At 35.4% G+C, this 25,210-nt stretch overlaps 1 protein-coding gene across 1 annotated transcript; it reads left to right on the forward strand.

The window, feature by feature from the left end:
- The first annotated feature begins 1,802 nt into the window (after positions 1-1,802).
- On the forward strand, positions 1,803-5,815 carry LOC111898741 (ABC transporter G family member 15). The gene is made up of 8 exons (XM_023894612.3): positions 1,803-2,316; positions 2,396-2,475; positions 2,564-3,148; positions 3,857-3,988; positions 4,078-4,362; positions 4,548-4,820; positions 4,914-5,021; positions 5,205-5,815. Exons 1-8 carry the CDS (start codon positions 2,013-2,015, stop codon positions 5,553-5,555), a joined length of 2,118 nt encoding a protein of 705 aa, XP_023750380.1. The 5' UTR covers positions 1,803-2,012; the 3' UTR covers positions 5,556-5,815.
- The last annotated feature ends 19,395 nt before the right edge of the window (positions 5,816-25,210 follow it).

Here is a 25,210-nt window from a genome sequence, read left to right on the forward strand (position 1 = left end):
CGAGCCTAAAATAATTAGGTTCTTATTAACTTTTTTATATTAAATATTAATATAACACTTCTAAAAACTTGATATATTTAATAGAATTCAATAATTTTTATCCTTTTTAATGTATATAAAGCAATCAAACCTTGAAAAACATCATGGTTCGCCAAAACTCGTCATGACTTAACTATGAATTTGTCACCGCGCTCAAGCCTCACGTTATTTAGAACTTTGGTCGAGTCAAAAGAAGAAATGTATAACCACTAAGAGAGTAGGGGGAATTATGTTTCTATTTTAATTAGTATATTTATAAAATGTTAGAAAAATATAAAAAATAAATTAAAACGATAATTAATTTTTTTAATTTTGACACTGAATCAAATTTACAACCAAACCGATTTAAAAGAAAATTACAATTTGAAACCATAGTGACCGGAATAAATATAACCGTCATACCAAAAAGTCGATATTTACAGTTGTCTCTTAAAAAATAGGGATAATGACTTAAAAGGGTAATATATTTTTCGATTTGTACACATTTAGTCACTGAGTTTTTTTTCGTCTACATTTACCTCTTAAACTTGTTGAACTGTACATATTCAGTCCTTATGACCGGTTACTTCAGGTTAGTCGGGAAAAATGATTTAATAGGGTAATATATTTTTCATTTTGTACACATTTAGTCCTTAATATTTTTGTACACATTTAGTCCTTAATATTTTTGTACACATTTAGCCCTTAATATTTTTTTGTTTCAAAATAAGTCATTTTTGTTTTTGTACACATTAAGTACTTATGAATGTTTTCTTTAGGTTTTTCTCACGACATTTTACATGGGACAATCATTGATGAAGTGTGTGAGGCTGTTGATGTTTATGTGTAATGTCTCATTTTCAAAACCAAAAAATTTCATTTTTAAATAAGGCAAAACTCCCTAATTATAAATCCATTATTAAGAAAACACGTTTATTCCAAAATATATTTATCGAAAATCAGAGTAATATAAGAAAATGTGTAATCCTCAATAATGTTGATGAGTGTGTATAGCTATGCATTCGCCTTTTCACGACCAACGATAGAACCTGAAAACATAAATAACTGGGTAAGCACAATGTTTAGTGAGTTTCCCCCAAAATACCCAACACAACAAACGTATTATTATGCATAACGGATCCACACTCATTAGATTGGTATACCTTGGCCCAATCAGTCATCGGAATGGAATGTCAACATGCAACAGGTCCAATCAGTAATCGGACCGGAATACTCAGGGTTTGTTGGTATGATGCCTTAATCCAACCGCTCTTCTTGAGTCTTCGTGCCTACAGCTTATAGCCGACCCGCACCAGGTATCTTGGCCTACAACATATAGCAGGACCACCTGAAACTATCCCACCACCATATGGCTATCCCACATAAGATGTCGTGAGAAAAACCTAAAGAAATCATTCATAAATAATGATGAATAAAAAACAAAAATGACTTATTTTGCAATAAAAAAAATATTAAGGACTAAATATGTACAAAAATATTAAGGACTAAATGTGTACAAAATGATAAATATATTACCCTATTAAGTCATTTTTACCGGCTAACCTGGAATAGCCGGTCATAAGAACTAAATGTGTATAGTTTAACAAGTTGAAAGGATAAATGTGGACGAAAAAAAAACTCAGTGATTAGATGTGTACAAATCAAAAAATATATTTACCTTTTTAAGTCATTATCCTTACAAAAATATGCTTTAAAATCCAACACAATATCCAAAATCTATTATCACATTCGAACCAAGAAATCTACTTATGATAATGGCATGGTTTCAATAAATATGCAATGCAAATGTGAAATGCACCCGTAATAAATGTGATACAACAGCCAACCGTATTCCTCCACTAAATGCGCCACCCATCCATCACCAACACTGCAACCCCAAAAGGGTGCGATTCGAAGGTGGTTATACGTTCAGACGTTCAGTAGTGTCTACTTTTATCTCACTTCATCTTTCAAAAAAACCTGAAGAATCAACAATGGAAATAGAACCCGCCAGTAGCAGCGGTGGCTACCATCGCCGTGGCAATGTCGTCAATACTGACGAAACCACCGATCATGACAGTGACGACGGCGGAGTAACTATGGCTCCGAGCAGGAGTATGAAGGAAAGAGCAACGTATTTGGTGTGGCGAGATCTAACGGTGGTGCTACCTAACTTCGGCCATGGACACACCAAGAGATTGCTTAATGGAATCTCCGGATTTGCAGAACCAGGTCGAATCATGGCCATTATGGGCCCATCTGGCTCCGGGAAATCCACTCTTCTCGATTCCCTAGCAGGTATACATACATTTTGCTTGTCTTTTCAAATCAATTAAGTGGCTATACAGCTTTGATCATAACGATTAGTCGATTACAGATCGATTATCGAAGAACGTGGTGAGGACCGGCGACATTCTTCTCAACGGCGAGAAGAGAAAACTAAGCTACGGCACTGTCGTAAGTGATTTCAACTCCAACAACAATTTTCCTCACCAACAATTCCATTTCCCCCTTTTGAAATTGTGAAATGAATCAATAATCGCAGGCTTATGTCACACAAGAAGACGTACTAATGGGAACGCTCACAGTTCGAGAAACAATCACATACTCAGCCTATTTGCGTCTTCCAACGACATTATCAAACGAAGAAGTGAACGATATCATAGAAGGAACAATAATGGAGATGGGTTTAGAGGATTGCAGCGACAGACTCATCGGAAACTGGCATTTGAGAGGATTAAGCGGCGGAGAAAAGAAACGATTAAGTATTGCTCTTGAAATCCTTGTTCGACCTCGACTGTTGTTTCTGGATGAACCTACTAGTGGTCTGGATAGTGCATCGGCGTTTTTTGTGGTTCAAGCTCTTAAGAGTGTAGCTCGTGATGGAAGAACTGTGGTGTCTTCGATTCATCAACCGAGTAGTGAAGTTTTTGCATTGTTTGATGATCTGTTTTTGTTGTCTGGAGGTGAAATGGTGTATTTTGGAGAAGCGAAAGATGCGATTAAGTTTTTTGCAGAGACTGGGTTTCCATGTCCGACGAAGAGGAATCCCTCCGATCATTTTTTGCGGTGTATCAATTCGGATTTTGACGTCGTGACAGCGACCTTGAAAGGATCACAAAGAAATTACGTAAGTTTCTCCGAGTTACTTTCGAATCTAGTGCAAGAAATAGATTATTTATTTATTTATTATTGTATTATATTACCTAACCAAAGACTATGTTTTTTTCTCTTTTGATTTTAGGATTTTTTTTTTTGGTTGGGGGGGGGGGGGGGGGGGTTTATATGTCGTTAAAAAAACCATATAATAATTTTTAATAGACATCGTAAATATGTGTTATCATTTTAATTTTTAACATTAATAATCATCTAAATACAAAATGATATACCACTACTTAGATTTTCCAAATTATAATGTCCTAGAAAATGAAAGTACAATTTTCTAAATAAGTATATTTTTCAAATTACAATATCTTCCTAAGAAAAACTTGTTATGTTTTTGCATTAGCCATTCTTTCTCTACAACACTCTACTATCTGTTTTTTTTCTTATCAAGACATTCACTCTAAATTATCAACCCAATCATAGCATTGTACTTTCATTTTTTTTGCTTTATTAAAGACAAAATACTTTAAAAATTCCACACAATTTATAACAATGAAAATTACTTCGAATTTGAATGACATTGCTATAATGTCGTATGATTTTCAAAGTATATTGTTCTAACTTCTAATATAAAAAAACAAATCAATCATAGTATATTGTTATTTCTTACATTCAACCCTCTAATATATCAACATGAATGCAACGCTAATCTTTTTGATTTGATGCGCTTTAGGAAGAACCGAAAGGATTAGACACATACATGAAGTTCACAACCTCCGAGATAAAAGCCACACTAGTCGATAAATACAAATGGTCAAAATATGCCAAGAAAGCTCAATCAAAGATGAAACAAACATCCACATTAGTAAGTTTTCCAAAATCAAACCCCCTCACAAATTCAAAAAATAGCAACATACTTCCATTTACTAAATTACTACCTTTTTATTAATGAAGCATGGACCACAAACAAGCACGATTACAAAAAGCCAAGCGGGATGGTGGAAGCAACTCACAACATTGACTAGACGCTCGTTTACAAACATGTCACGAGATATTGGATATTATTGGCTACGAGTAATTATTTACTCAATTGTATCAATATGTGTTGGTACAATCTTTTTTGATGTTGGTACGGGTTACACTGCGATCTTAGCACGAGGTGCATGCGGCGGTTTTATAACCGGATTCATGGTTTTTATGTCGATTGGAAGCTTCCCGTCTTTCATCGAAGATATGAAGGTACTAGCAATGTTTTTCATTTAATTATTATAGCATCATACAATACCTTAGTTTTTCTTTTGCGAATGAATTGTAGTTAAAATAAAAACTCATTTAAAGCATTTAGTTTCAATCTTTTTCTTATGATCATATGCAAGAAAAGTACATTACCATTTCTTTGGCTCTACTAATCAACATTATTACAGATTTTCACACGAGAACGACTCAACGGTTACTACGGGGTATCCGTATTCATACTCGCAAACTTGTTTTCATCTTTACCATTCATGCTCGCGATTTCATTAGTCACCGGGACAATCACATGGAACATGGTCAAATTCCGCAACGGCTTCTCCCGATACGCTTACTATTGCCTCAATCTCTTCGCCTCAATTGCAGTTGTCGAAAGCTGCATGATGGTTGTTGCATCACTCGTTCCCAATTTCCTTATGGGAATAGTAACCGGAGCCGGAGTCATTGTAAGAATCTAAACACCACATTCTATTACAACATTATACTTTGAGAAATATACACAATATAACTAAATGAGTAATTATGTGAATTTGATGTAGGGTGTCATGATGATGACTTCCGGTTTCTTTCGCCAACTACCCGATCTTCCAAAAATCTTTTGGCGCTATCCCATTTCATATATAAACTATGGATCATGGTCCCTTCAGGTAATTCAAACTAAAAATTATGAGAATTTTCAAATTCCAGGACCGATTAACTTGGAATTTGAAAATTCTCATAATTTTTAGTTTACATATTGGGTAAAAAAAATATAAATATGAATATTTGAATTAAAAATAGAATACTTTCTATTATGTGTTCTAGATGTAAAATTGGATTTAAAAATGCAGGGAGCATACAAAAACGACATGATAGGGTTGGTGTTTGATGGGTTATCACCAGGGGACCCAAAAATGACAGGAGAAGATGTGATTAGGAAAATGTATCGATTACCATTAGATCACTCAAAATGGTGGGATTTGTTGGCGATATTTGCAATTCTGGTTGCTTATCGCATCCTATTCTTCATCGTTTTGAAATTGAAGGAGAGTGCGTCGCCGTTTTTCCAATCGATGTATACAAAAAGAACACTTGATCGTTTAAACAAGAGAGCATCGTTTAAGCGATTCTCGTCTTCTAGGCGAAACCATAATCTTCGATCGTTGTCTTCACAAGAGGGCCTTAGTTCTCCGCTTCCTTAGCTTCAAAAGATATACTTTATTATTATTATATTATACGATTTGATTTGTTTTGTTTTGTTTTGTTTTTGAAATTTTCAAATAAAAAATCTTTGATTGTATGCTTAATTTGTCTTTTGACCTAAGTAATTCCGTATATATGTAATAGGTTAGGGGTGAGAACGATTATGGAACATTAGAGTGTGAAAATATGAAAAAGTTGGCAATATTGTAATGTTTGTAAATTTATAACTTAATTATATAAACATTAAAAAGTAATGTTAGCGATGGTTTCCACTGACGTATCCTATATATTTTCAAATATATTTTTTAAAATACTTTGCGAAATAATATTTTTTAACCTTATATTTTTTATTTAACCACCATACTTTTATAAAAAATGATTGTTTCTACCTTATATTTTTCAGTATTGTAAAAATTGGCTTAGACGGCCGATTAACCGGCGCCTAGGCGCTAGGCGGTCGCCAACCGATTACGTTTATACCTAATCGGCCTATGTAATCAGTTTGGGTCAAATTCGGTCAAAGTCGGACCTAATCAGAGCTAGGCGGAGTTGGGCGCCCTAATCGGTCAAAATACAGTCAATAGAATTCAAAATTTTCAGGGGCAAAATCGTCAAACCATTGCTAGGGTTCGTTTCTTCTTACTCATTCCATCTCAATCTCATTATCAATTTCACTCTCACACATCAAAAACGGCGATTTCTTCTTCTTCTTCTAAGCATTATGTCTGTTCCAAGATCGACGTTGCCTTCCAAGATCGTTGTTGCCTTCCAAGATCATTGTTTCCTTCCAATATCGTCATCGCATTCTAGTCATCTACAAGATTGCGTTGTCGCTCCTTCTCCTTCGACATCCTCTGTCGTTGTTCCTTCCCCTCCGACATCCTCTGCTCCTCTATAATCCCTCTGATGCCTTCAGCTCCTCTATTCCCGATGATACTGCCGACCTATACAAAGTTCCTGACGATACTGAAACTGCAAAGGTAATCATCCAAATGTTGAAATTCCTTGATTAGATCTTGAATTAAGCTTAGCTTTTCACTTGGGTTATGCTAATTTTGCATCTTATAGTCAATATTTGTTCATATATTAGTTTTTTTTTTATTGTTCTTGGTTATAGAAATGAATAAAGTGAAAGCTTCTTTGAATTTTGTCATCGTTGATGATTATAGTTATTAAAGTGTGAAAGCTTCTTTGAATTTTACAGTTTTTGATTGTTTTTTGTTCTGCTAATTCCAGTTAAATTAATATGAAGTATATACAGAGCCTGCTGATTTGTGATGATATTATATGAAGTGATGATAAATTGATATGAATATGTTGTTAATGTGATGATATACTTAATTTTTTTGTTAAAATGATATGTGAGTGAGTATATTTAATGTGTTAATGTGATTTTTTAATGTGTTAAACTGATATGAATATGGTGTTAATGTGATGATATATTAGATGAAGTGATGATAAACTCATATGATACATAGCATGTTGATTTGAGTGAACAATTTTAACGTGTTAATGTGAGTTTTTTTATAACAGTTGATGAAGCTCTTGCAACTGATGTTAGTCAAGCACCCCGAGAAAGTCCAAAAATGAGGGAACTTTTCAATGAAGATTTCGAGTCCGAGAGTGAGGAGTAAGTGTTAGAAGAAGATGAATACGAGTCAGATGGGGTTCAAATAATGGAAGTATGTGGAGAATATTAGAATAAAATTGTTGTGCTTGTTAAACTCACTATTAAACTTTTATGGACTTGTTGGATGATGATTTTGTGTGTTTGTTAAACTTATTATTAAACTTTTATGCTTATTTTGGATGATAAATGGTTGTGCTTGTTAAATTTATTAAGTTATTATTAAACTTTTATGCTTATTTACTTATATTCTTAGTATTAAAGTTAGATTTATAAATTTTTGAATTACTTTTTTAATAATTAATGGTCCCCGATTAATTCCCGTCTAACCGATTAATCCCTAGACCCCAGTCCACCGCCTAGCTAACGTCTAGCGTTTTCTGCAACCTTGATATTTTTAAAATTATTTTGTAAAATAATATTTTTTTTACCATTATATTTTTTAAATTTACAGTATTCACCTTACACTTTTTAAGACACTTTTTAAAAATGCTATTTTCCATTTTTTAAAATATCATTTTCATGATCCACTTTGAACTTCATAAAATGTTATTTTCATCCCTTTATTTTTGAAACTTTTGTGTTTACCCTCGGTATATGTATAATATCATTTTACTTAATAGATTTCGTTTGTTAGCATAATTTTTTTTTGATGTATTTATATTAATGTATGTGTTGGTACAAGTTTATGATGGTCAACGTTTCGAGCATAAATTTACAGCTTTTTGTTATTATTATTATTATTTTTTAAAATATAACTATTTTTTTATGAACGTGTCACTGTAAATTTGAGTTTATCTATGTTTTGACATCATTTTCTTTTTTACATTTACGTGTTTATTTTTATGTACATTTTCTAAGTATAAATCGGGTTATATATAATAAAATTTTAATTATTTGAAATTCCGTTTCACTTTAAAAAATATTATCTATTTATTTTTATGTATGTGTCGATATAAATTTGAGTTTCTTTATGTTTCGACAGAAATTTTATATATGTTTCCGTACTTATTTTTATATACATTTTCTACGTATGAGTTCGGTCATATATAATATGTTTTATTAATATAATAATATGTTTTATCAGTACCGGTGGCTACTGACCTTGTATATTTATCTACTTGCAAATGCAATAATATTTTACCTTCTTATTTTTATGTATATGTCGATACAAATTCAGGGTAATCCATGTTTCAACGTATATTTAGAACTTTTATTCGTTAAGTTTTTTTAAACAAACTTTCTTGCTTTATATATATATATATATATATATATATATATATATATATATATATATATATATATATATATATATGTGTGTGTGTCTGTATAAATTCGAGTTTGTCTACTTTCAACGTAATTTTTTACGCTTTTGAGCTTATTTTTATGGATGTTTCCTACATACGAGTCAGGTCACATATAATATAATACGTTTTTTTTTATTTGTACTTTTGTTCGTTAACTTAAAAAAATCTTACTTACTTATTGTTATGTACGTTTCAGTATAAGTTCGAGTTTCTTTACGTTTCGATGTAAATTTTGTGTACATTTTCATGCTTATTTTTATGTATGTTTCCTACGTATGACTTTGGTCACATATAATACCTTTTCATACAAAAATATAAACTTGACTTACCTTGTATATTTATCTACCAACAACGAAATATTATTTAATTTTTATCAATAAAATCATCAAAATTCAAATTAAAAACAGATTAGGGTTGCCACGCACAACAGCAAGTTACTAGTAAACATTAAAAGGCAACGCCGGTGGTTGTTTTCACCGACATTTCCTAACCTATATCTTCTAACATGATATGTTTTACACCATGATAATATTGCTTGATTTCAATCCAATCTGTTCCAGGAACCTTCCATGCTCCTCTTCTAACTCATTTTGCACCATTCTTGCAGGATAAGGCAAAGGTGGTTGGAAATTCTTCAGAACTAAATTTTTTTCTGGGACGTACAACGTGATGTGAAGGATTGTTGTTCGCCACGTGAAATGCAAATAATGAGACTTTCTTTTTCGCCTTTTGTTTTGGATGGCACAAATGGTAAAATATTAGTAATAACAAGTTTTAAAGACTTAGAAATTTACCTTCTGTAATAATGGCTTTAACATGGGCTTTTAGATTTGTTTCCATGTTGCCAGGCAACGTTCCCAAAAGACGTTCTTGTAGGAGCCTCAATAGTTTTCCCATTTGTTGTTCTATATTGAGAATAAAAACTTGTTGGTTCTAAAATGTTGCTTGTTGGTCTTTAAGAGCAGAATCTGTAGTGTTATGGCATTTCTTACAAGATTCAGCGAATCGAGTTCAAATCAACTCTAAATCACTCTTCTTTTCTTGAGTTGGTTGCTCTTTTTGATAAAGTCCTCCATCCTTTTTCTTGAGTTGGTTACTCTTCATAAGTTTTCCATTCTCTTCTATTTTTCCTCAAGTCTTGTTCATATTTTCACCACCAGAGTAACAAACTTATTCCTTCTTTCTTCTATTTTCATCAAGATCAAAATCCTTTGTTAAGTGAGATCCACCACAATTATCACAATTAACCAACTTGAATCGCATGGATGGTGTGATTAAGTTTCTAGATACTCTGGTCCATGTTGTCAAGCTTTACATTTAACGATGTTAATGTAGAGTCGAAAGTTGTAGTGAGTAGTCGAAAGCTATGTCTTTAGATTTTGCATCTGTAAATATGAAAAGTTAAGTACTTTCATTATCATATCTATTTACAAGGCATTTACTGGTTTCACATTGTATGTTCAGTCCTTGTATTTTTTGTGTCAGTGAGGTACCCTATAAATAGGGTATGTACTTAGGTCTAAACGAAGACTCTGAGATTACTCTTTGTACTCAAAACCTTTGTACTCAAAACCTTTGTACTCCTTCCAAACACAATTGAAGCTAAACATATCATATTTAGATCTTGGTGTTCTTTATCGCTTTCTAATATTCAATTGATTCAAACATTATTTCAAACACTCTTCAATTGGTATCGTAGCGGGATTCACTTCTTTGATTGAAGAATCTTGTCACACCCCTGAACCGGACGGCGGAAACGTCCAGGGGCTTGTGCGTGACTTTATCTTGTAATATCATCACAATGCATATAATTGAAACAAGACAACACCATCATCATACATATAAAAGTACAACCAACATTGTTTACATCAAGTATAGTATCATAAATTACATGCCAAAATATTCAATGTATGATGATAATAGAATACAACAAATTCCGCATGTTCTTGCCGACCTTTCCGCTTTAACGATTCCCTGAGAATACAAGTTATTTTGAAAATGTCAACATATATAATGTTGGTGAGTTCATAAGCATGTTTGCATGAAAAGTTTTGTATCTTTCGTATAACGCCAGAAAATCCGATATTTTCTGAAAAATGGTTTAAAAGTGACGTGTCAAAATCATGTACTAATGCATGTGTGTTTTCTATTTTTGGAATGTATATAAAAATGTAATACGGAAAAGATCCTATAATTTTCTGTTGTAAGTAAAAGGTATTGTTTAACTGTATATTTCCGCAGAAAATCCTATATTTTTTGTTTACAAAAGTGTCGTGGTCTCAAAACTCTAAGATCAAATATCAGTGTATGTATGTTTTTGTATCAAAAAGGTTCTATATGTATTCCATAAAATTATGATGGAGAGAATCTCTATGTGAGCTGTTTTAACCATACTTGATTATGAAGAATTCGCCTGTCGTGACGTTTTCAGGCGCCAACTTGTTTAAGGTAAGGTTTGTCACCCTAGACTGGCTTAGTGTAACTGTAGCGAATAGCTTAGGTGTGGGGTGTCACCCCGTATAGATCTATACACAAACTCTCGCTCTCCCTCCAGGAGACTTTGGTTATAACTACGGGCTACGATTGTACACTCGAGAAGTGTTAACCGACATGTCTCACTAGCATCCTTAACTACGTTTATGCGAATATTGTATTATCTTATATATATATATATATATATATATATATATAATGTTTCCGTGTGCGTTTTATGTTTGAAAAGTCCAATGAGTATGTATGTGAAAGTATGAGGCCCAACAGACATGTAGAAGGACCACTAAGGCCCAATAAGCATGTAAATGGACCACTAAGGCCCAATAAACATGTAATGTATAATCCAGGCCCAATAAACATGTAAATGGACCACTAAGGCTCAATAAACATGTAATGCATAATCCATGACCAATAAGCATGTAAATAGGCCACTAAGGCCCAATAACATGGATTGTAAGCATTAGACCCAATAAACATGCAATCGATGAATTTAGTTCGTTTGGTATTGCATTGTTTGTTTTAACTTGATTGTTTTCTAAATTGACATAAATAGCCCACCTTGTGTGATGATGACAGGTTTTGGCCCATTAAGCCGAAAATTTACAAGTTAGGCATATTTTTTTTGATGAAATTGACACTTTAGGTCCGTCAAGACCAAAAATTTACTCCTTTGGCCCCTTTTAAAACCCTGATGTCATAAAAACCCATTTTTATACAAAAATGACTCCTTGGTCCTTAAAAAACCGTAAGTGTCATAAAAGCTTCATCCTTTTTGTTTATTTGTCAAAAATGGTCCCTTTACAAGATTGTGTTTAGTTTTTCAACATCCTTAACATGTTTAACACTTTCATCCTTATGGTAAGTTGTATAAAGTGTTTTAGTTTACAAATATTTTCAAGATTTGATAGAGTTTTCGAGATCTATGAAATTTCTTCACATAATCACAACATATAACTTAGAAAACACACATAAACATGCATAAATACATAAATATATCACATAAGCAACTTGTATCCTCCCCCAAAACATAGTAAAATCAAAAAATAAGGGGTATGAACTCACATTGGGGTTTGGATTCGGTTTGATGAAGAGTTTGAAGAAGGTTTTCGACCCTAGGAGCTTCCTTGAGGAGATTTTCGAAATCTATGAAGTTCAAGAGTACAGATCATGAAATGATGTGGGTTAGGAAGAGATTTTTGATGTAATCTTGGAGTTAGACCATAGGTTTAAGCAAAGACTTACCAAGAGTAATGAACTTGATGAAAGAACTATTGAAAGAACACACCAAAGTCACGAAAATGGCAAAGGAAATGAGGGAATTTTTCCTTGAGCTTGAGGGGAATTATGAGAGAGTTTGAAAGTGAAAATGTATGTGTTTGTGGGTTCTCTCAGCCAAGAGAAATAAGAGAAGAGAGAGAAGGATTTTATTGGTCATTACATGGTGGATTAGAGAGTTTTAGCTTAAATACATGTGAGATCAATTGCATGGATACACTAAATAGATTAGTGAGGTGTCAAGTTATTAATAAACCTCATTTTCTCCCTTTTTTTGTTTTAATTGGGCCGAGAATGGGCTAGGAGAAAAAAGAAATGAGATAGTTTGGTCCATTCCTTGACTTAGTTTGAAATCATGAGGCCTAAAATAAATATTTTTCGGCCTCTTGGGCCTTTATGAGGGTTCACAGCCCTGTGACAACCCGAAATTTCTATCATGTACAACCATTCAATTCAATCAAAGTCAGACTCGTTGCTGCTATCTTTTAGCATTGTTTAGGGTCCGTGTGAGTGTTCTAAGCCTAGTGAATTCAAAGATAGAGCTTATAAATGAGTTACTTAGGTTCTTCATGTTTCATTCAAGCCAAACACTCCTTCAAGAGGAGTGTACGGCCGTACACATGGTGTACACATGGGAGTACGACCGTACACCCAATATGGCCGTGAACTCATGCCCATATATGAGTTATGCCTTCATTTCTAGTCATTTCTTACATTTCCAAGTCAAGAGAAGGCAAATCTCTCTCAACTATCATCAAGCATTTCACCTTGATCTTCAAAAATATAAGCCATTCTTCCATTGATTAGTTTTTAACCTTCTTGATCTAGTATCACCCTTTGATTTCATCCATGGAATTCATCTTGTTGGGTAGATCTTCAAGATTTCATTACATTCACCAAGAACACCTACTAGTTCTTGGGCCGTGAACTTCATAAGAACCTTCAAAAGTGTGAGTACTTCTTCTACCTTCTAGTTGAGCATAATAAACACTTGATTCCTAGCCTTAATCATCATAAAATGTATGATCTTCAAGAGTGTATGGCCGTACACCACTCATATGGTCATAAACCCTTGTTTAAAATGCATGATTTGGCTTCAACTCACATTATGTCCCAATATAAGATCATGAACACTTAGAGGATGCAAGTTAAGGCCATAAACACCTTCTTTGCATGTTCTACCATGAGTGTACGGCCGTACACTCCATTGGCCGTACACATCTTGGCTGTACACACCATAGTGTGGCTGTGGCCATAAACCCCTTAATGCAATCATATGTGATTTAGACACTTTAATCCAAGTGTTTTCTAGTCGCTAAGGTGGTTTCCTCGCATAATTAGTTGTATATACACTAATTGTATACATATATGTGTCATTATATGCTTAATAGGATCCGTTTGTGCTCGAGGCTTCACTTAACACTTAGCATCCTGTATCGAACTTACATTCGTATCACTCACTGTAGGTGAGTTCATACCCCTTAAATTATCTTTTAAATGATTTTAAAATGCTTTTATTGGGGGTGGGGGAATATAAGTAGAACTATTATAGTTATTATATCAATCACATGTGATTAATAACTATCAAACAAGTGGATTTTCTTATGCTTTAATTGTTTTATCAAGTAAACTATTTCAAAACACTTTATAGACTGACATCAAGTCATCAATAACCATTCAAATGGTTTAAACCTTTTTTATATGCTAAACTCTTTATTAAACTCTTTTAAAACATATATTGTCAAAAATCATGTCTATATAGATATAGTTATATAAGTAAGGTTGAAAGGACTTAGGACTGATAACTCACTTTATTTCTTGTTCCTTGTTTGGTTGTGGACTTAGGGTATCCAGTTATTTGTCCAAGTGTCGTTTGACTCTTAGTTATATATTATGTATATATGTATAGATATAAAAGTTCTTACATCAGTTCAACACCTTTCGGTAGCAAAGGTGTACAAACATACACAGTCATTCAAACAACATTACTAGTAAACTATAATAGGTATAGTTTAGAGGTTTAGTACTAACTACTTCTAGTACAATGAAACATATAAGAGTCAGCTTATTCATGAGTCAATACAAACTTACTATTTTGAGAAACAAAAAGAACATACTAGGATTAGAAAGTAAGAGAACATACACTACACTATACCAAGAGAACATACTATACATTAGAACAGAGAGAAGATACAATACACTAGAGCATACTATACAAACACTAGAATACTATAACATTAATGTGAGCCACTACTTCATGGCATGACAATCTACTGTTGTTTCATGTTTTGTAACCAGAGTCTCCTGGAGGGAGAGCGTGAGAGGTCTATGAGAGACAATGAGGCTCTGCAACAAGAATTAGCTGCAACTCACGATGAAGTCATAGAGCTCCGAGTACGCCAAAGAGTATACGAGTGACACCTCCTTGATGTGGAGCACCAGTTGGATGACTTGAGGGTTCGCCCGAGGGGTACCCGTCGCCGGTAGAAGATGCCTTATTCATCTTTTATTTTGGTTTAAGGAATAGCCTTCATATCTATGCTCTATGTAGCACTTTTCCCTTTAAATATTCCTATCTTTCTAGTAATGTTGCTAGGTCTCTATACTGTCAAAATTTTCTCATTCTGGTTTGATGTAAGACCTACTTTTAGGTCATTTTTCCCGAACTTGTTACATCATTAATGCCAATATTATTGATAGTCATCTAATCTGTTGGGAAATCAATTTCCAAGTGTTTTCAGACTTCTACTGTTAGATCTCTATATCAAACATACTCTCATCTGTTTTGTTGGACTATGGAGACTTAGTCCATGGATCACTCACACTATACTTGCAATTGAATCTTACTATCATCTTCATCTTTGTAAACTTTTAGTTGAAAGATGCCTCCACACCGAACACCGAGACGCAATGCTCCGATAATTCCAACGCAACCACCTCCACCACCTCCACAATACAATCCGGCAGCTATCCAAGCTGCAGTGGCGGCGACTATTTTGGCAGCCTTAGCCCAATTCAGTGCTGGTGGTACTAGCGGGAGTGGAACAACTGTGCATTCCACTCAAGGTGATGTTTCAGTGCGCTCGAGAGAGTGCTCGTACAAGGACTTCACCAACTGCAAGCCTAGGTCCTTCAACGAGACTGGCGGAATCATTGCCCTCTCATAATGGTTCGAGAAAACAGAATCGATCTTTGAGATCTGTTCCTGTCTGGAAGGAAGCAAAGTTAAATTTGCTTCCTGTACCTTTGCGGACAGAGCCCTAACATGGTGGAATAGCCATGTCAAGTCACTAACTATAATAGTGGCTAATGCTATGGGATGGGAAGCTCTAAGGAGCTCATGATAGAAGAGTACTGCCTGAGGGGAGAAGTTCAGAAACTTGAACAGGAATTCTGGAGCCTAACCATGAAGGGCTCCAACATAGTGGCCTATACTGCCAGATTCAGCGATCTGGTGGCACTATGTCCGGGAATGGTCCCTACTAAGGGAAAGAAAATAGAGAGGTATATCTGGGGGCTAGTGCATCCATTTCAGGGGAATGTCTTAGCTTCAAACCCCACTACCTTCGATAGTGCCAAGAGATTGGCACAACGGCTCATTGATCATGGAGTCCGCACCCCAACTACAACAAAAACCCTGGCCATCCCAGAACCCTCCAAAGCCGCTAACAACAAGCGGAAGTTCTGGGATAACAAGAAGAAGAACGTGACGTAGAATTCTGCCAAAAAGCAGTAGGTTGTGGTCATTCATGTTGCGATAGCACCTACTGCTACTGCGCCAATGAAGCAGTATGATGGAATCATTCCTAAGTACAACTTCCATCAGAACGGACCCTGACGGGAAATGCAGTGTGCTAACTACAACAGGAAAGGGTACACAACCCGTTTCTGCAAGGCTCCGACAAGGCCAATCACCCAAGTCTCTGACGTTGGTGTGGTCCAGGCTTTCTACGGATGTGGCGAGGTGGGTCACTACAAGAGGAACTGCCCGAAGGCAGGGAACGCTGGCGGAGTGGAAAGAGTTTTGGCTATAGGCCACGAGGAAGCGGTTGCTGACCCCACAGTGGTCCTTGGTATGTTTTTGCTCGATAACTTATATGCATGCATACTGTTTGGTAGTGGAGCGGAGAGGAGTTTCGTGAACCAGAAATTTGCTCACCTACTTAAACATCAATCACGTGCACTTAAAGAACCATTCATTATAAAAATGGATATTGGAAAGACAGAGAGCACTAGCAGTATATTCATAGGATGTACTCTAACTCTAGATAGCCATTCATTTCCAATCGACCTCATGCCGGTCTTAATTAAAAGTCTCAATGTCATTATCGACATGGATTGGTTGAGTCTTCATCATGCCGACATCATGTGTTATGAAAAGTCCGTTCTCCTTAATCTGCCGTCTAGCGAAACCCTAGTGATCTATGGCTACAAACCCGACACGAACATTCGCATCATTTCGAGTATTCAAGCCCAAAAGTAGTTGCGAAAGGAATGTCACGCATTCCTTGCTCATGTGGTTGATATGAGACAAGAGAAGAAAGACATATAAAACATCCCAAAAGTATGCGACTTTCCCGACATCTTTCCAGAAGAACTCCCAGGATTACCTCCACAGCGTCAACTCGAGTTCCGAATCGACTTAGTTCCAGGGGCTACCCCAGTAGCCAACTTAACGAACTGCTCAGCAAGGGCTTTGTTAGACCAAGCTTCTCACCCTGGGGAGATCCGGTCTTTTTCGTGAAGAAGAAAGATGGATCGTTATGTATGTGCATTGACTACAGAGAACTAAACAAGCTAACTGTCAAGAATCGCTACCCTATGCCCCACATAGACGATTTGTTCGACTAACTGCAAGCGGTGAGTTACTTTTCAAAAATAGATCTGAGATCCGGGTATCACCAGTTACGAGTGCTTGAGGAGGATGTTCCCAAGATAGCCTTCCGAACTTGTTATGGACATTACGAGTTTGTAGTGATGCCATTCGGATTGACTAATGCGCCCGCAGTATTCATGGACTTAATGAATAGGGTATGCCGTCCTTACTTGGATCAGTTCATCATTGTGTTCATTGATGACATACTTATCTACTCTCGTAGTAAGGAAGAGCATAGCAAGCATCTACGTCAGATATTGGAAACGTTACGATCAGAGTAGCTCTACGTGAAGTTCTCAAAGTGCGAGTTTTGGATTCGAAGAGTCAAATTCTTGGGTAACGTTGTTAGTGAAGAGGGAATTCATGTGGACCCTTCGAAAATAAAGACGATTAAGAACTGGTCAGCACCGAAGATGCCTACAGAAATTCATCAATTTCTAGGCCTCACTGACTACTATCGCAGATTCATTCAGAACTTCTCTAGGATCGCGAAACCGCTTACTACATTGACCCAGAAAGGCGTGGCCTTTGAATGGGAAGAGAAACAAGAGAAAGTGTTCCAAACGCTAAAACGAGCCTTATGCAGCGCACCGATACCATCCCTCCCAGAAGGGATAAAAGACTCACGGTGGTTTCAGAGACATAGTCATGACAGAAGCGCACAACACTCGATATTGCGTCCACCCAGGTTCAAATAAGATGTATCTGGATATTAAAAAGCTATACTGGTGACCTAACATGAAAGCAGAGATTGCTACCTTTGTGAGCAAGTTCCTTACTTGCGCCAAGGTAAAGGTAGAATACCAGAAACCATTAGGTTCACTACAGCAACCAGAGATACCTGAATGGAAATGGGAGCGGATCACAATGGACTTCATAACCAAGTTGCCCAAGACAACGGGTGGTCTCGATACCATTTGCGTGATCGTAGGCAGGTTAACCAAGTCTGTCCACTTCCTGCCTATCAAAGAGACTGACAAGATGGAGAAACTAACTAGAACCTACATTAGGGAGATCATACGACTACATGGTGTTCTCATATCCATTATCTCTGATAGAGATAATAGATTCACTTCAAGGTTATGGTAGTCGCTACAAAGTTCCCTAGGAACTAGGATGGACATGAGTATAACCTACCATCTGCAAACCAACGGACAAAGTGAGAGGACTATTCAAACTTTGGAAGATATGTTGCGAGTCTATGTGATTAACTTTGGAAATGCATGGGATATTCATCTACCTCTTTTCGAGTTCTCCTACAATAATAGTTATCACACGAGCATAAAGGCTGCTCCATTTGAAGCCCTCTATGGCCGTAAATGCAGATCCCCTCTATGCTGGGCTGAGGTGGGTGACACTCGGTTAGCTAAAGGACGCGTTCCTGATAACACTCTCATAGGTCCGGAAATCATTCGGGAAACGACAGAGAAGATCGTTCAGATTCATGAATGATTGAAAGCCTCTAGAGACCGACCGAAAAGCTACGCAGACAAGAGAAGGAAACCTTTGGAATTCTAGGTTGGTGACCATGTTTTATTGAAGGTTTCACCCCGGAAGGGCTTGATATGCTTCGGAAAGCGTGGAAAGCTAAATCCAAGATACGTATGGCCTTTCGAGATGATCGTTAGAATTGGCCCTAGAGCTTACAAACTCAAACTCGCTTGCGAACTTAGTAGCGTACATTCTACTTTCCACGTCTCGAACTTGAAAAAGTGTCTATCCGACAAGACTCTTGTAATCCCACTCGACGAGATCAAGATCAATGAGAGCCTCAACTTCGTGGAAGAACTAGTAGAGATCATGGACCGGGAGGTCAAACAAACAAAGCAAAGTCGTATCCCGATAGTGAAGGTTCGTTGGAATGCCAAGCGAGGACCTGAATTCACTTAGGAGCACGAGGATCAAATGAAACTAAAATATCCTGATCTTTTCACTTAGTTATTTGTAATAGCTTAAATTGCTTAATTGCTAAAATTCTAATTTCGGGAAAAAATTATATCTAACGGGGGTATGATGTGACAACCCAAAATTTCTATCTTGTACAATCATTCAATTCAATCAAATTCAGAATCATTGCTGCTATCTTTTAGCATTGTTTAGGGTCTGTTTGAGTGTTTTAAGCCTAGTACACTCAAAGATAGAGCTTAGAAATGAGTTACTTAGGTTCTTCATGTTTCATTCAAGCCAAACGCTCCTTCAAGAGGAGTGTATGGCCGTACACATGGTGTACACATGGGAGTACGGCCGTACACCCAATATGGTCGTGAACTCATGCCCATATATGAGTTATGCCTTCATTTCTAGTCATTTCTTACATTTCCAAGTTAAGAGAAGGCAAATCTCTCACAACTATCATCAAGCATTTCACTTTGATTTTCAAAAATGTAAGCCATTCTTCCATTTGATTAGTTGTTAACCATCGTGATCTAGTATCACCCTTTGATTTCATCCATGGAATTCATCTTCTTGGGTAGATTTTCAAGTATTCATCACATTCACCAAAAACACATACTAGTTCTTGGGCCGTGAACTTCATAAGAACCTTCAAAAGTCTGAGTACCTATTCTAGCTTCTAGTTGAGCTTAAGAAACACTTGATTCCTAGCCTTAATCATCATAAAATGCATGATCTTCAAGGGTGTACGGTCGTACACCACTCATATGGCCGTAAACCCTTGTTTAAAATGCATGATTTGGCTTCAACTCACCTTATGTACCAATATAAGACCATGAACACTTAGAGGATGCAAGTTAAGGCCATAAACACCTTCTTTGCATGTTCTACCATGAGTGTACGGCCGTACACTCCATTGGCCGTACACATCTTGGCTGTACACACCATAGTGTGGCTGTGGCCATAAACCCCTTAATGCAATCATATGTGATTTAGACACTTTAATCCAAGTGTTTTCTAGTCGCTAAGGTGGTTTCCTCGCATAATTAGTTGTATATACACCAATTGTATACATATATGTGTCATTATATGCTTAATAGGATCCGTTTGTGCTCGAGGCTTCACTTGACACTTAGCATCCTGTATCGAACTTACATTCGTATCACTCACTGTAGGTGAGTTCATACCCCTTAAATTATCTTTTAAATGATTTTAAAATGCTTTTATGGGGGGGGGGATACAAGTAGAACTATTATAGTTATTATATCTATGATTAATAACTATCAAACAAGTGGGTTTTCTTATACTTCAACTGTTTTATCAAGTAAACTATTTCAAAACACTTTACAGACTGACATCAAGTCATCAATAACCATTCAAATGGTTAAAACCCTTTTTATATGCTAAACTATTTATTAAACTCTTTTAAAACTTATATATTGTTAAAAATCATGTCTATATAGATATAGTTATATAAGTAAGGTTGAAAGGACTTAGGACTGATAACTCACTTTATTTCTTGTTCCTTGTTTCGTTGTGGACTTAGGGTATCTGGTTATTTGTACGAGTGTCGTTTGAATCTTAGTTATATATTATGTATATATGTATAGATATAAAAGTTTTTACATCAGTTCAACACCTTTGGGTAGCAAAGGTGTACAAACATACACAGTCATTCAAACAACATTACTAGTAAACTATAATAGGTGTAGTTTAGAGGTTTACTACTAACTACTTCTAGTACAATGAAACATACAAGAGTCAGTTCATTCATGAGTCAATACAAACTTACTATTTTGAGAAATAGAAAGAACATACTATGATTAGAAAGTAAGAGAACATACACTACACTATACAAAGAGAACATACTATACACTAGAATAGAGAGAAGATACAATACACTAGAGCATACTATACAAACACTAGAATACTATAACATTAATGTGAGCCACTACTTCATGGCATGGCAATCTACTGCTGTGTCATGTTTTCTAACCAGAGTCTCCTGGAGGGAGAGTGTGAGTTTGTGTATAGATCTATACGGGACTGACCGTCCTATACCTTGCTGCTAGCTACAGTGGGACCTGTAGGTCTACGGTGATGAATGTCATACCATTTTCGACGTTTTTGATCATCGTGTTTTACTAGTCAATCAAGTATGGTTACAACCTCATCACATTTTTGAAGGGTTTTGAGCATTCTAACACTCCTAAGGTGTACATGTAACCCTAAATACCCTGGATCTATGTTTTCTCTATTATACATGCAAATATCAATTTTCCAAGGTATTGTTCTAACTAGCATAATATGAAGTACATATAATATAAATTGTATTAGAATTACATACCTCTTTGTTGTAGCTTGATTACATGGAGCTTAAGAGCCTAGTGCCTCAAGTGTGACACCTCAAATGGTTCACACAACATCACCAACATCTTGGAATAACTTGAGAGAAAAGGTTCCTATGCTCAAATCGGCTAGCCCTCATGTGTACACACACTAGTGCCCATTTCTTGAGCCATGGGGTCCTTATATATTGTGGCTATTAGGGTTACACCATGTAACTCATGTATTTCCATATTCTTCATGCTCCATGGGTTAAAACCTCCATTGAGTATCCATGGGTTTAGCCCAACATGAAGAACTATGGATCATAAGCCCACATATATAAGAATGAATGATTTACACAATCAATCTCCATATATTTAATTAGTCTCCTTTTGATCACAAAATTAATTCCAAATTAATTCTTGATCAATAGTAATTAAATCATATGATTTCATACTAATATATTAGAACTTATAATATATTAACAAATCATAAATATCCTTTTCTTACAAATGTCTATCCAAATTGTTCCGATGCCATGCAACCTAAATGCACCATGCCAATTGGTTCAAGTACATACCAATTATAGTTATGTACTTAGACACTAATACAACAGTCTCCCACTTGGATAAGTCTAAAAGTATTATTGTGTATGACTTCAAAACCCGACTAGCAATCGTAGCTCTTGAAAGCTGTTGTCGAACTCTGAACAAATCAATGACACGTCCATTAGATAAGGGATCATATATTCCTCCATTCTAGATATCATATGGACCGAGACATGGATTATAATCATTCTCTCTGTCCATTTGTTGTTTCTTGATTTCCGATTTATGATGACCGACTTATTGAACAAATCGAATCAGTACTGGCTTGGCCAAGCACTTCGGTGTGTCATCACTAAATTATCGAGGGGCCCACATATATCGCTTTTATCCCTTTAAGGGTAAAAGGAATGGATAAAATTCGATTCATATGCTTGTTCTACTACTTGTTGAATCATACACAAAGGCACATTTTATAACATCGAGTTATCAATGCGTTTTTGTACAATCATTGTATAACCAACTCATAGGCAACAACTCATATCTCTAGGTTTGAAGAATATAAGATATTATCGTCTCATGATAACTCGTGATAAAATCCATCAAGTGAGTTAAATGAGCATGGGTTTAATCCAATACTCAGAGCTTATGAGCACTCATGAATGTTGCAGCAACTCTTGCTATGTCCATTACCTTGGACATCTACAAACCAGCTTCATGATAGTCTTGATTCATATCTACTTCCAACATATGACCGATTGTGGAAGGTTTGAATAACATAGTCATTCAGGAAGAACATCCTAGTTATTCTGGAAGTCAAAACATGCAAAGTGAAACAAAAGAATAATCTAATCCAATATGGTCTCAGAACTTATGAATATATATTGAACACCTTTTATTTATCACCATATTGATTACACATTATTCATTGCATATTGTTTCTAACTATCAACTTTATACTTGAATTAAAACAATAGTTGTCCCATGCTCCAAGCATGTACACTATGTTTTTCTAAACACTAGTCATGCCATACACCAAGTATGCACACTAAGTTTTTCCAAACATTAGTTATGCCATACACCAAGTATGCACACTAAGTTTGTCTATGATCTTTACTTTGTGAAATAGATCGATTGAACATAATTCCAATATTTCTCATTTCATAATCCCAAATCCTTACCGCAAATGCAAGAATTCCAAATTCCTGCCATTTACCTAAATCTATTAGATACTAAACTTATATGCATAGATCCTCTGTAACGATTATGCACAAAGTCACAAAGACTTGTCAACAGACATTACAAAGTATTCGAATGGAGATCAACTCTATGGAAACGAGGTCTCAAATTCAAAGTATATTGCTTGAACATCCTTCTTGCATTAAGTTTCCTAATCTTATACAGATTTAATGAATAACTTCCACCTATGGGAACATTTCCATATTCCCATTTTGACTATCACTCCTGAACAAGAGTTGCCTCTTTTCAGAATATGTCAATATGGTCCTTCCAAAATTAAAACTATACTTCAAACTGTCTCTGAGCAACCAATCTTTTGTAAACCTTAGATTGTCCTCGACAATTGCTTAATCAAATTTGTCATATCTAGTTCTAGTACTTTTTCCCTCTAAATTCTCTAGGCATTTGGAAAAATTTAGAACAGATGAAGATTATAGCACATGTAATCGATCCTATATCTGAAGCATATGGGACACGATTCATGATGTCTTACATAAAGACATGATACTGGACCAGTCTTTTGCTATGATATTTCTATTTCTATTTTCCATGTTCACATAATTCATATTATGAAAAGGGATGCCATAATCATAATCGAATTTTAGAACACAAATAATGTTCCCATATATAAAATTTCCTTATGTCAAGCCATTCCAACATAAACTTCCTTGACTAAATATGATTAAAACCTCAATTTAAGCTTTTAGAATTGAAATGAAGTATAATTCCCTTAATTATAGCAAAACAACTTTTTCTCAATTGAAACTTTTGTTTTCTATAATTAACATTGCTAACTTGCAACACTTATCGTAATTATCATGCTCCCACTAACATGAGAATTATCAGCATAACAGTTATGCTCCCACTAGATTTGACATGTACTCAGAAATCAGCTGGACTTCTAGAAATCAATACTTTATACTTTCTTACTAAATTTCAGACTTCGAGATGCTTTGATAAAAACTTTATCAAAATCATACACCTTTCCTTAGATAGCACACATGTGTGTCTAATCAATTTCAGAATTATGAAAAGATATGCCGTAATCATAGTCTCAATTGTTTAGACCTTTGCCATTCCTCACAAGTCCATGTTAGTGTGCCGGTTAACCACACATGCTCCACTAACGACTTTGAGAATGAAAATATCACAAATGATATATATACTTAAAATCTACTTAGTGAAAGCGTTTCCTCACCATCATTTTCATGAATCGGAGAGAAACCTTATGACTCTTAGATATTATGGTGTATGACTTCCTGTCCATGTGAATTTGTTAAAACCATAATCACAAGACAAGGTTAATGACAAATCCAAACTCATATGGACTGAACTTGTGCAATCTTAATTTCTTACCACCTGGTAGCACAAGGGCCTGCCATTGCTTCCAAGTTGTTATGAAACCAATTGAGAACCCTCAAAACTCATATGCAAAGCCAACTTTAACTGGAATGGGCACAAAAATAGGAAAAATGTCAACACGATAGGTTATAAACCTCAAGTCGTGAGCTAGTGAGAAACTACAAGTTTTATTCTTGATTAGATCTTGAAATTCTTTCAGGATCTTTTAGACTCCCACTGTCCTCTTGACATACAAGACTCTCTTGCCAAGACCTATTACTTGGCAAACAAATATTCAAGAGATAGTGTTGATTCTTATCAAGACAAACACTTCACACAATTGGCCTAAGTTGGTCTCTGTTTTATCTAAAACATCACAACTTACCCATTTCAAATGTACAAGAGTAGGACACATTTTAATCTTAAATTTGACTAGTGTTAATAAATCTTCTTCAAGATGTGTCACTCAAATTACAATCTTGGAGTATGACTCTAAGACTCTGTTTTTGGGAACAAAGTATAACTCATCTTCTTGATTTAACCATTTCAGCAATTCTTGATTCCTCTTCTTAGCCATAGGAATGCACTAAAATGTCCTTAGAGGACCAATTGTGATATGGTTTCTTAATCATTAAGATGATCATAAAACATGATACTAAAGTACACTCCCATCTTTTCAGATTTGAGAAACTTTTATCTTTCTGCCTAATTTGAATTTACTAAACTTTAG

Source organism: Lactuca sativa, chromosome 2 (assembly GCF_002870075.4).
Source record: "Lactuca sativa cultivar Salinas chromosome 2, Lsat_Salinas_v11, whole genome shotgun sequence".
Taxonomy (NCBI): domain Eukaryota; kingdom Viridiplantae; phylum Streptophyta; class Magnoliopsida; order Asterales; family Asteraceae; genus Lactuca; species Lactuca sativa.

Coding starts and splice junctions, on each gene's coding strand:
- LOC111898741 (XM_023894612.3), top strand. CDS start 2,013: ATGGAAATAGAACCCGCCAGTAGCAGCGGTGGCTACCATCGCCGTGGC. Junction 2,317..2,395: donor TCTTCTCGATTCCCTAGCAG/GTATACATACAT, acceptor AGTCGATTACAG/ATCGATTATCGAAGAACGTG. Junction 4,363..4,547: donor CTTTCATCGAAGATATGAAG/GTACTAGCAATG, acceptor ACATTATTACAG/ATTTTCACACGAGAACGACT.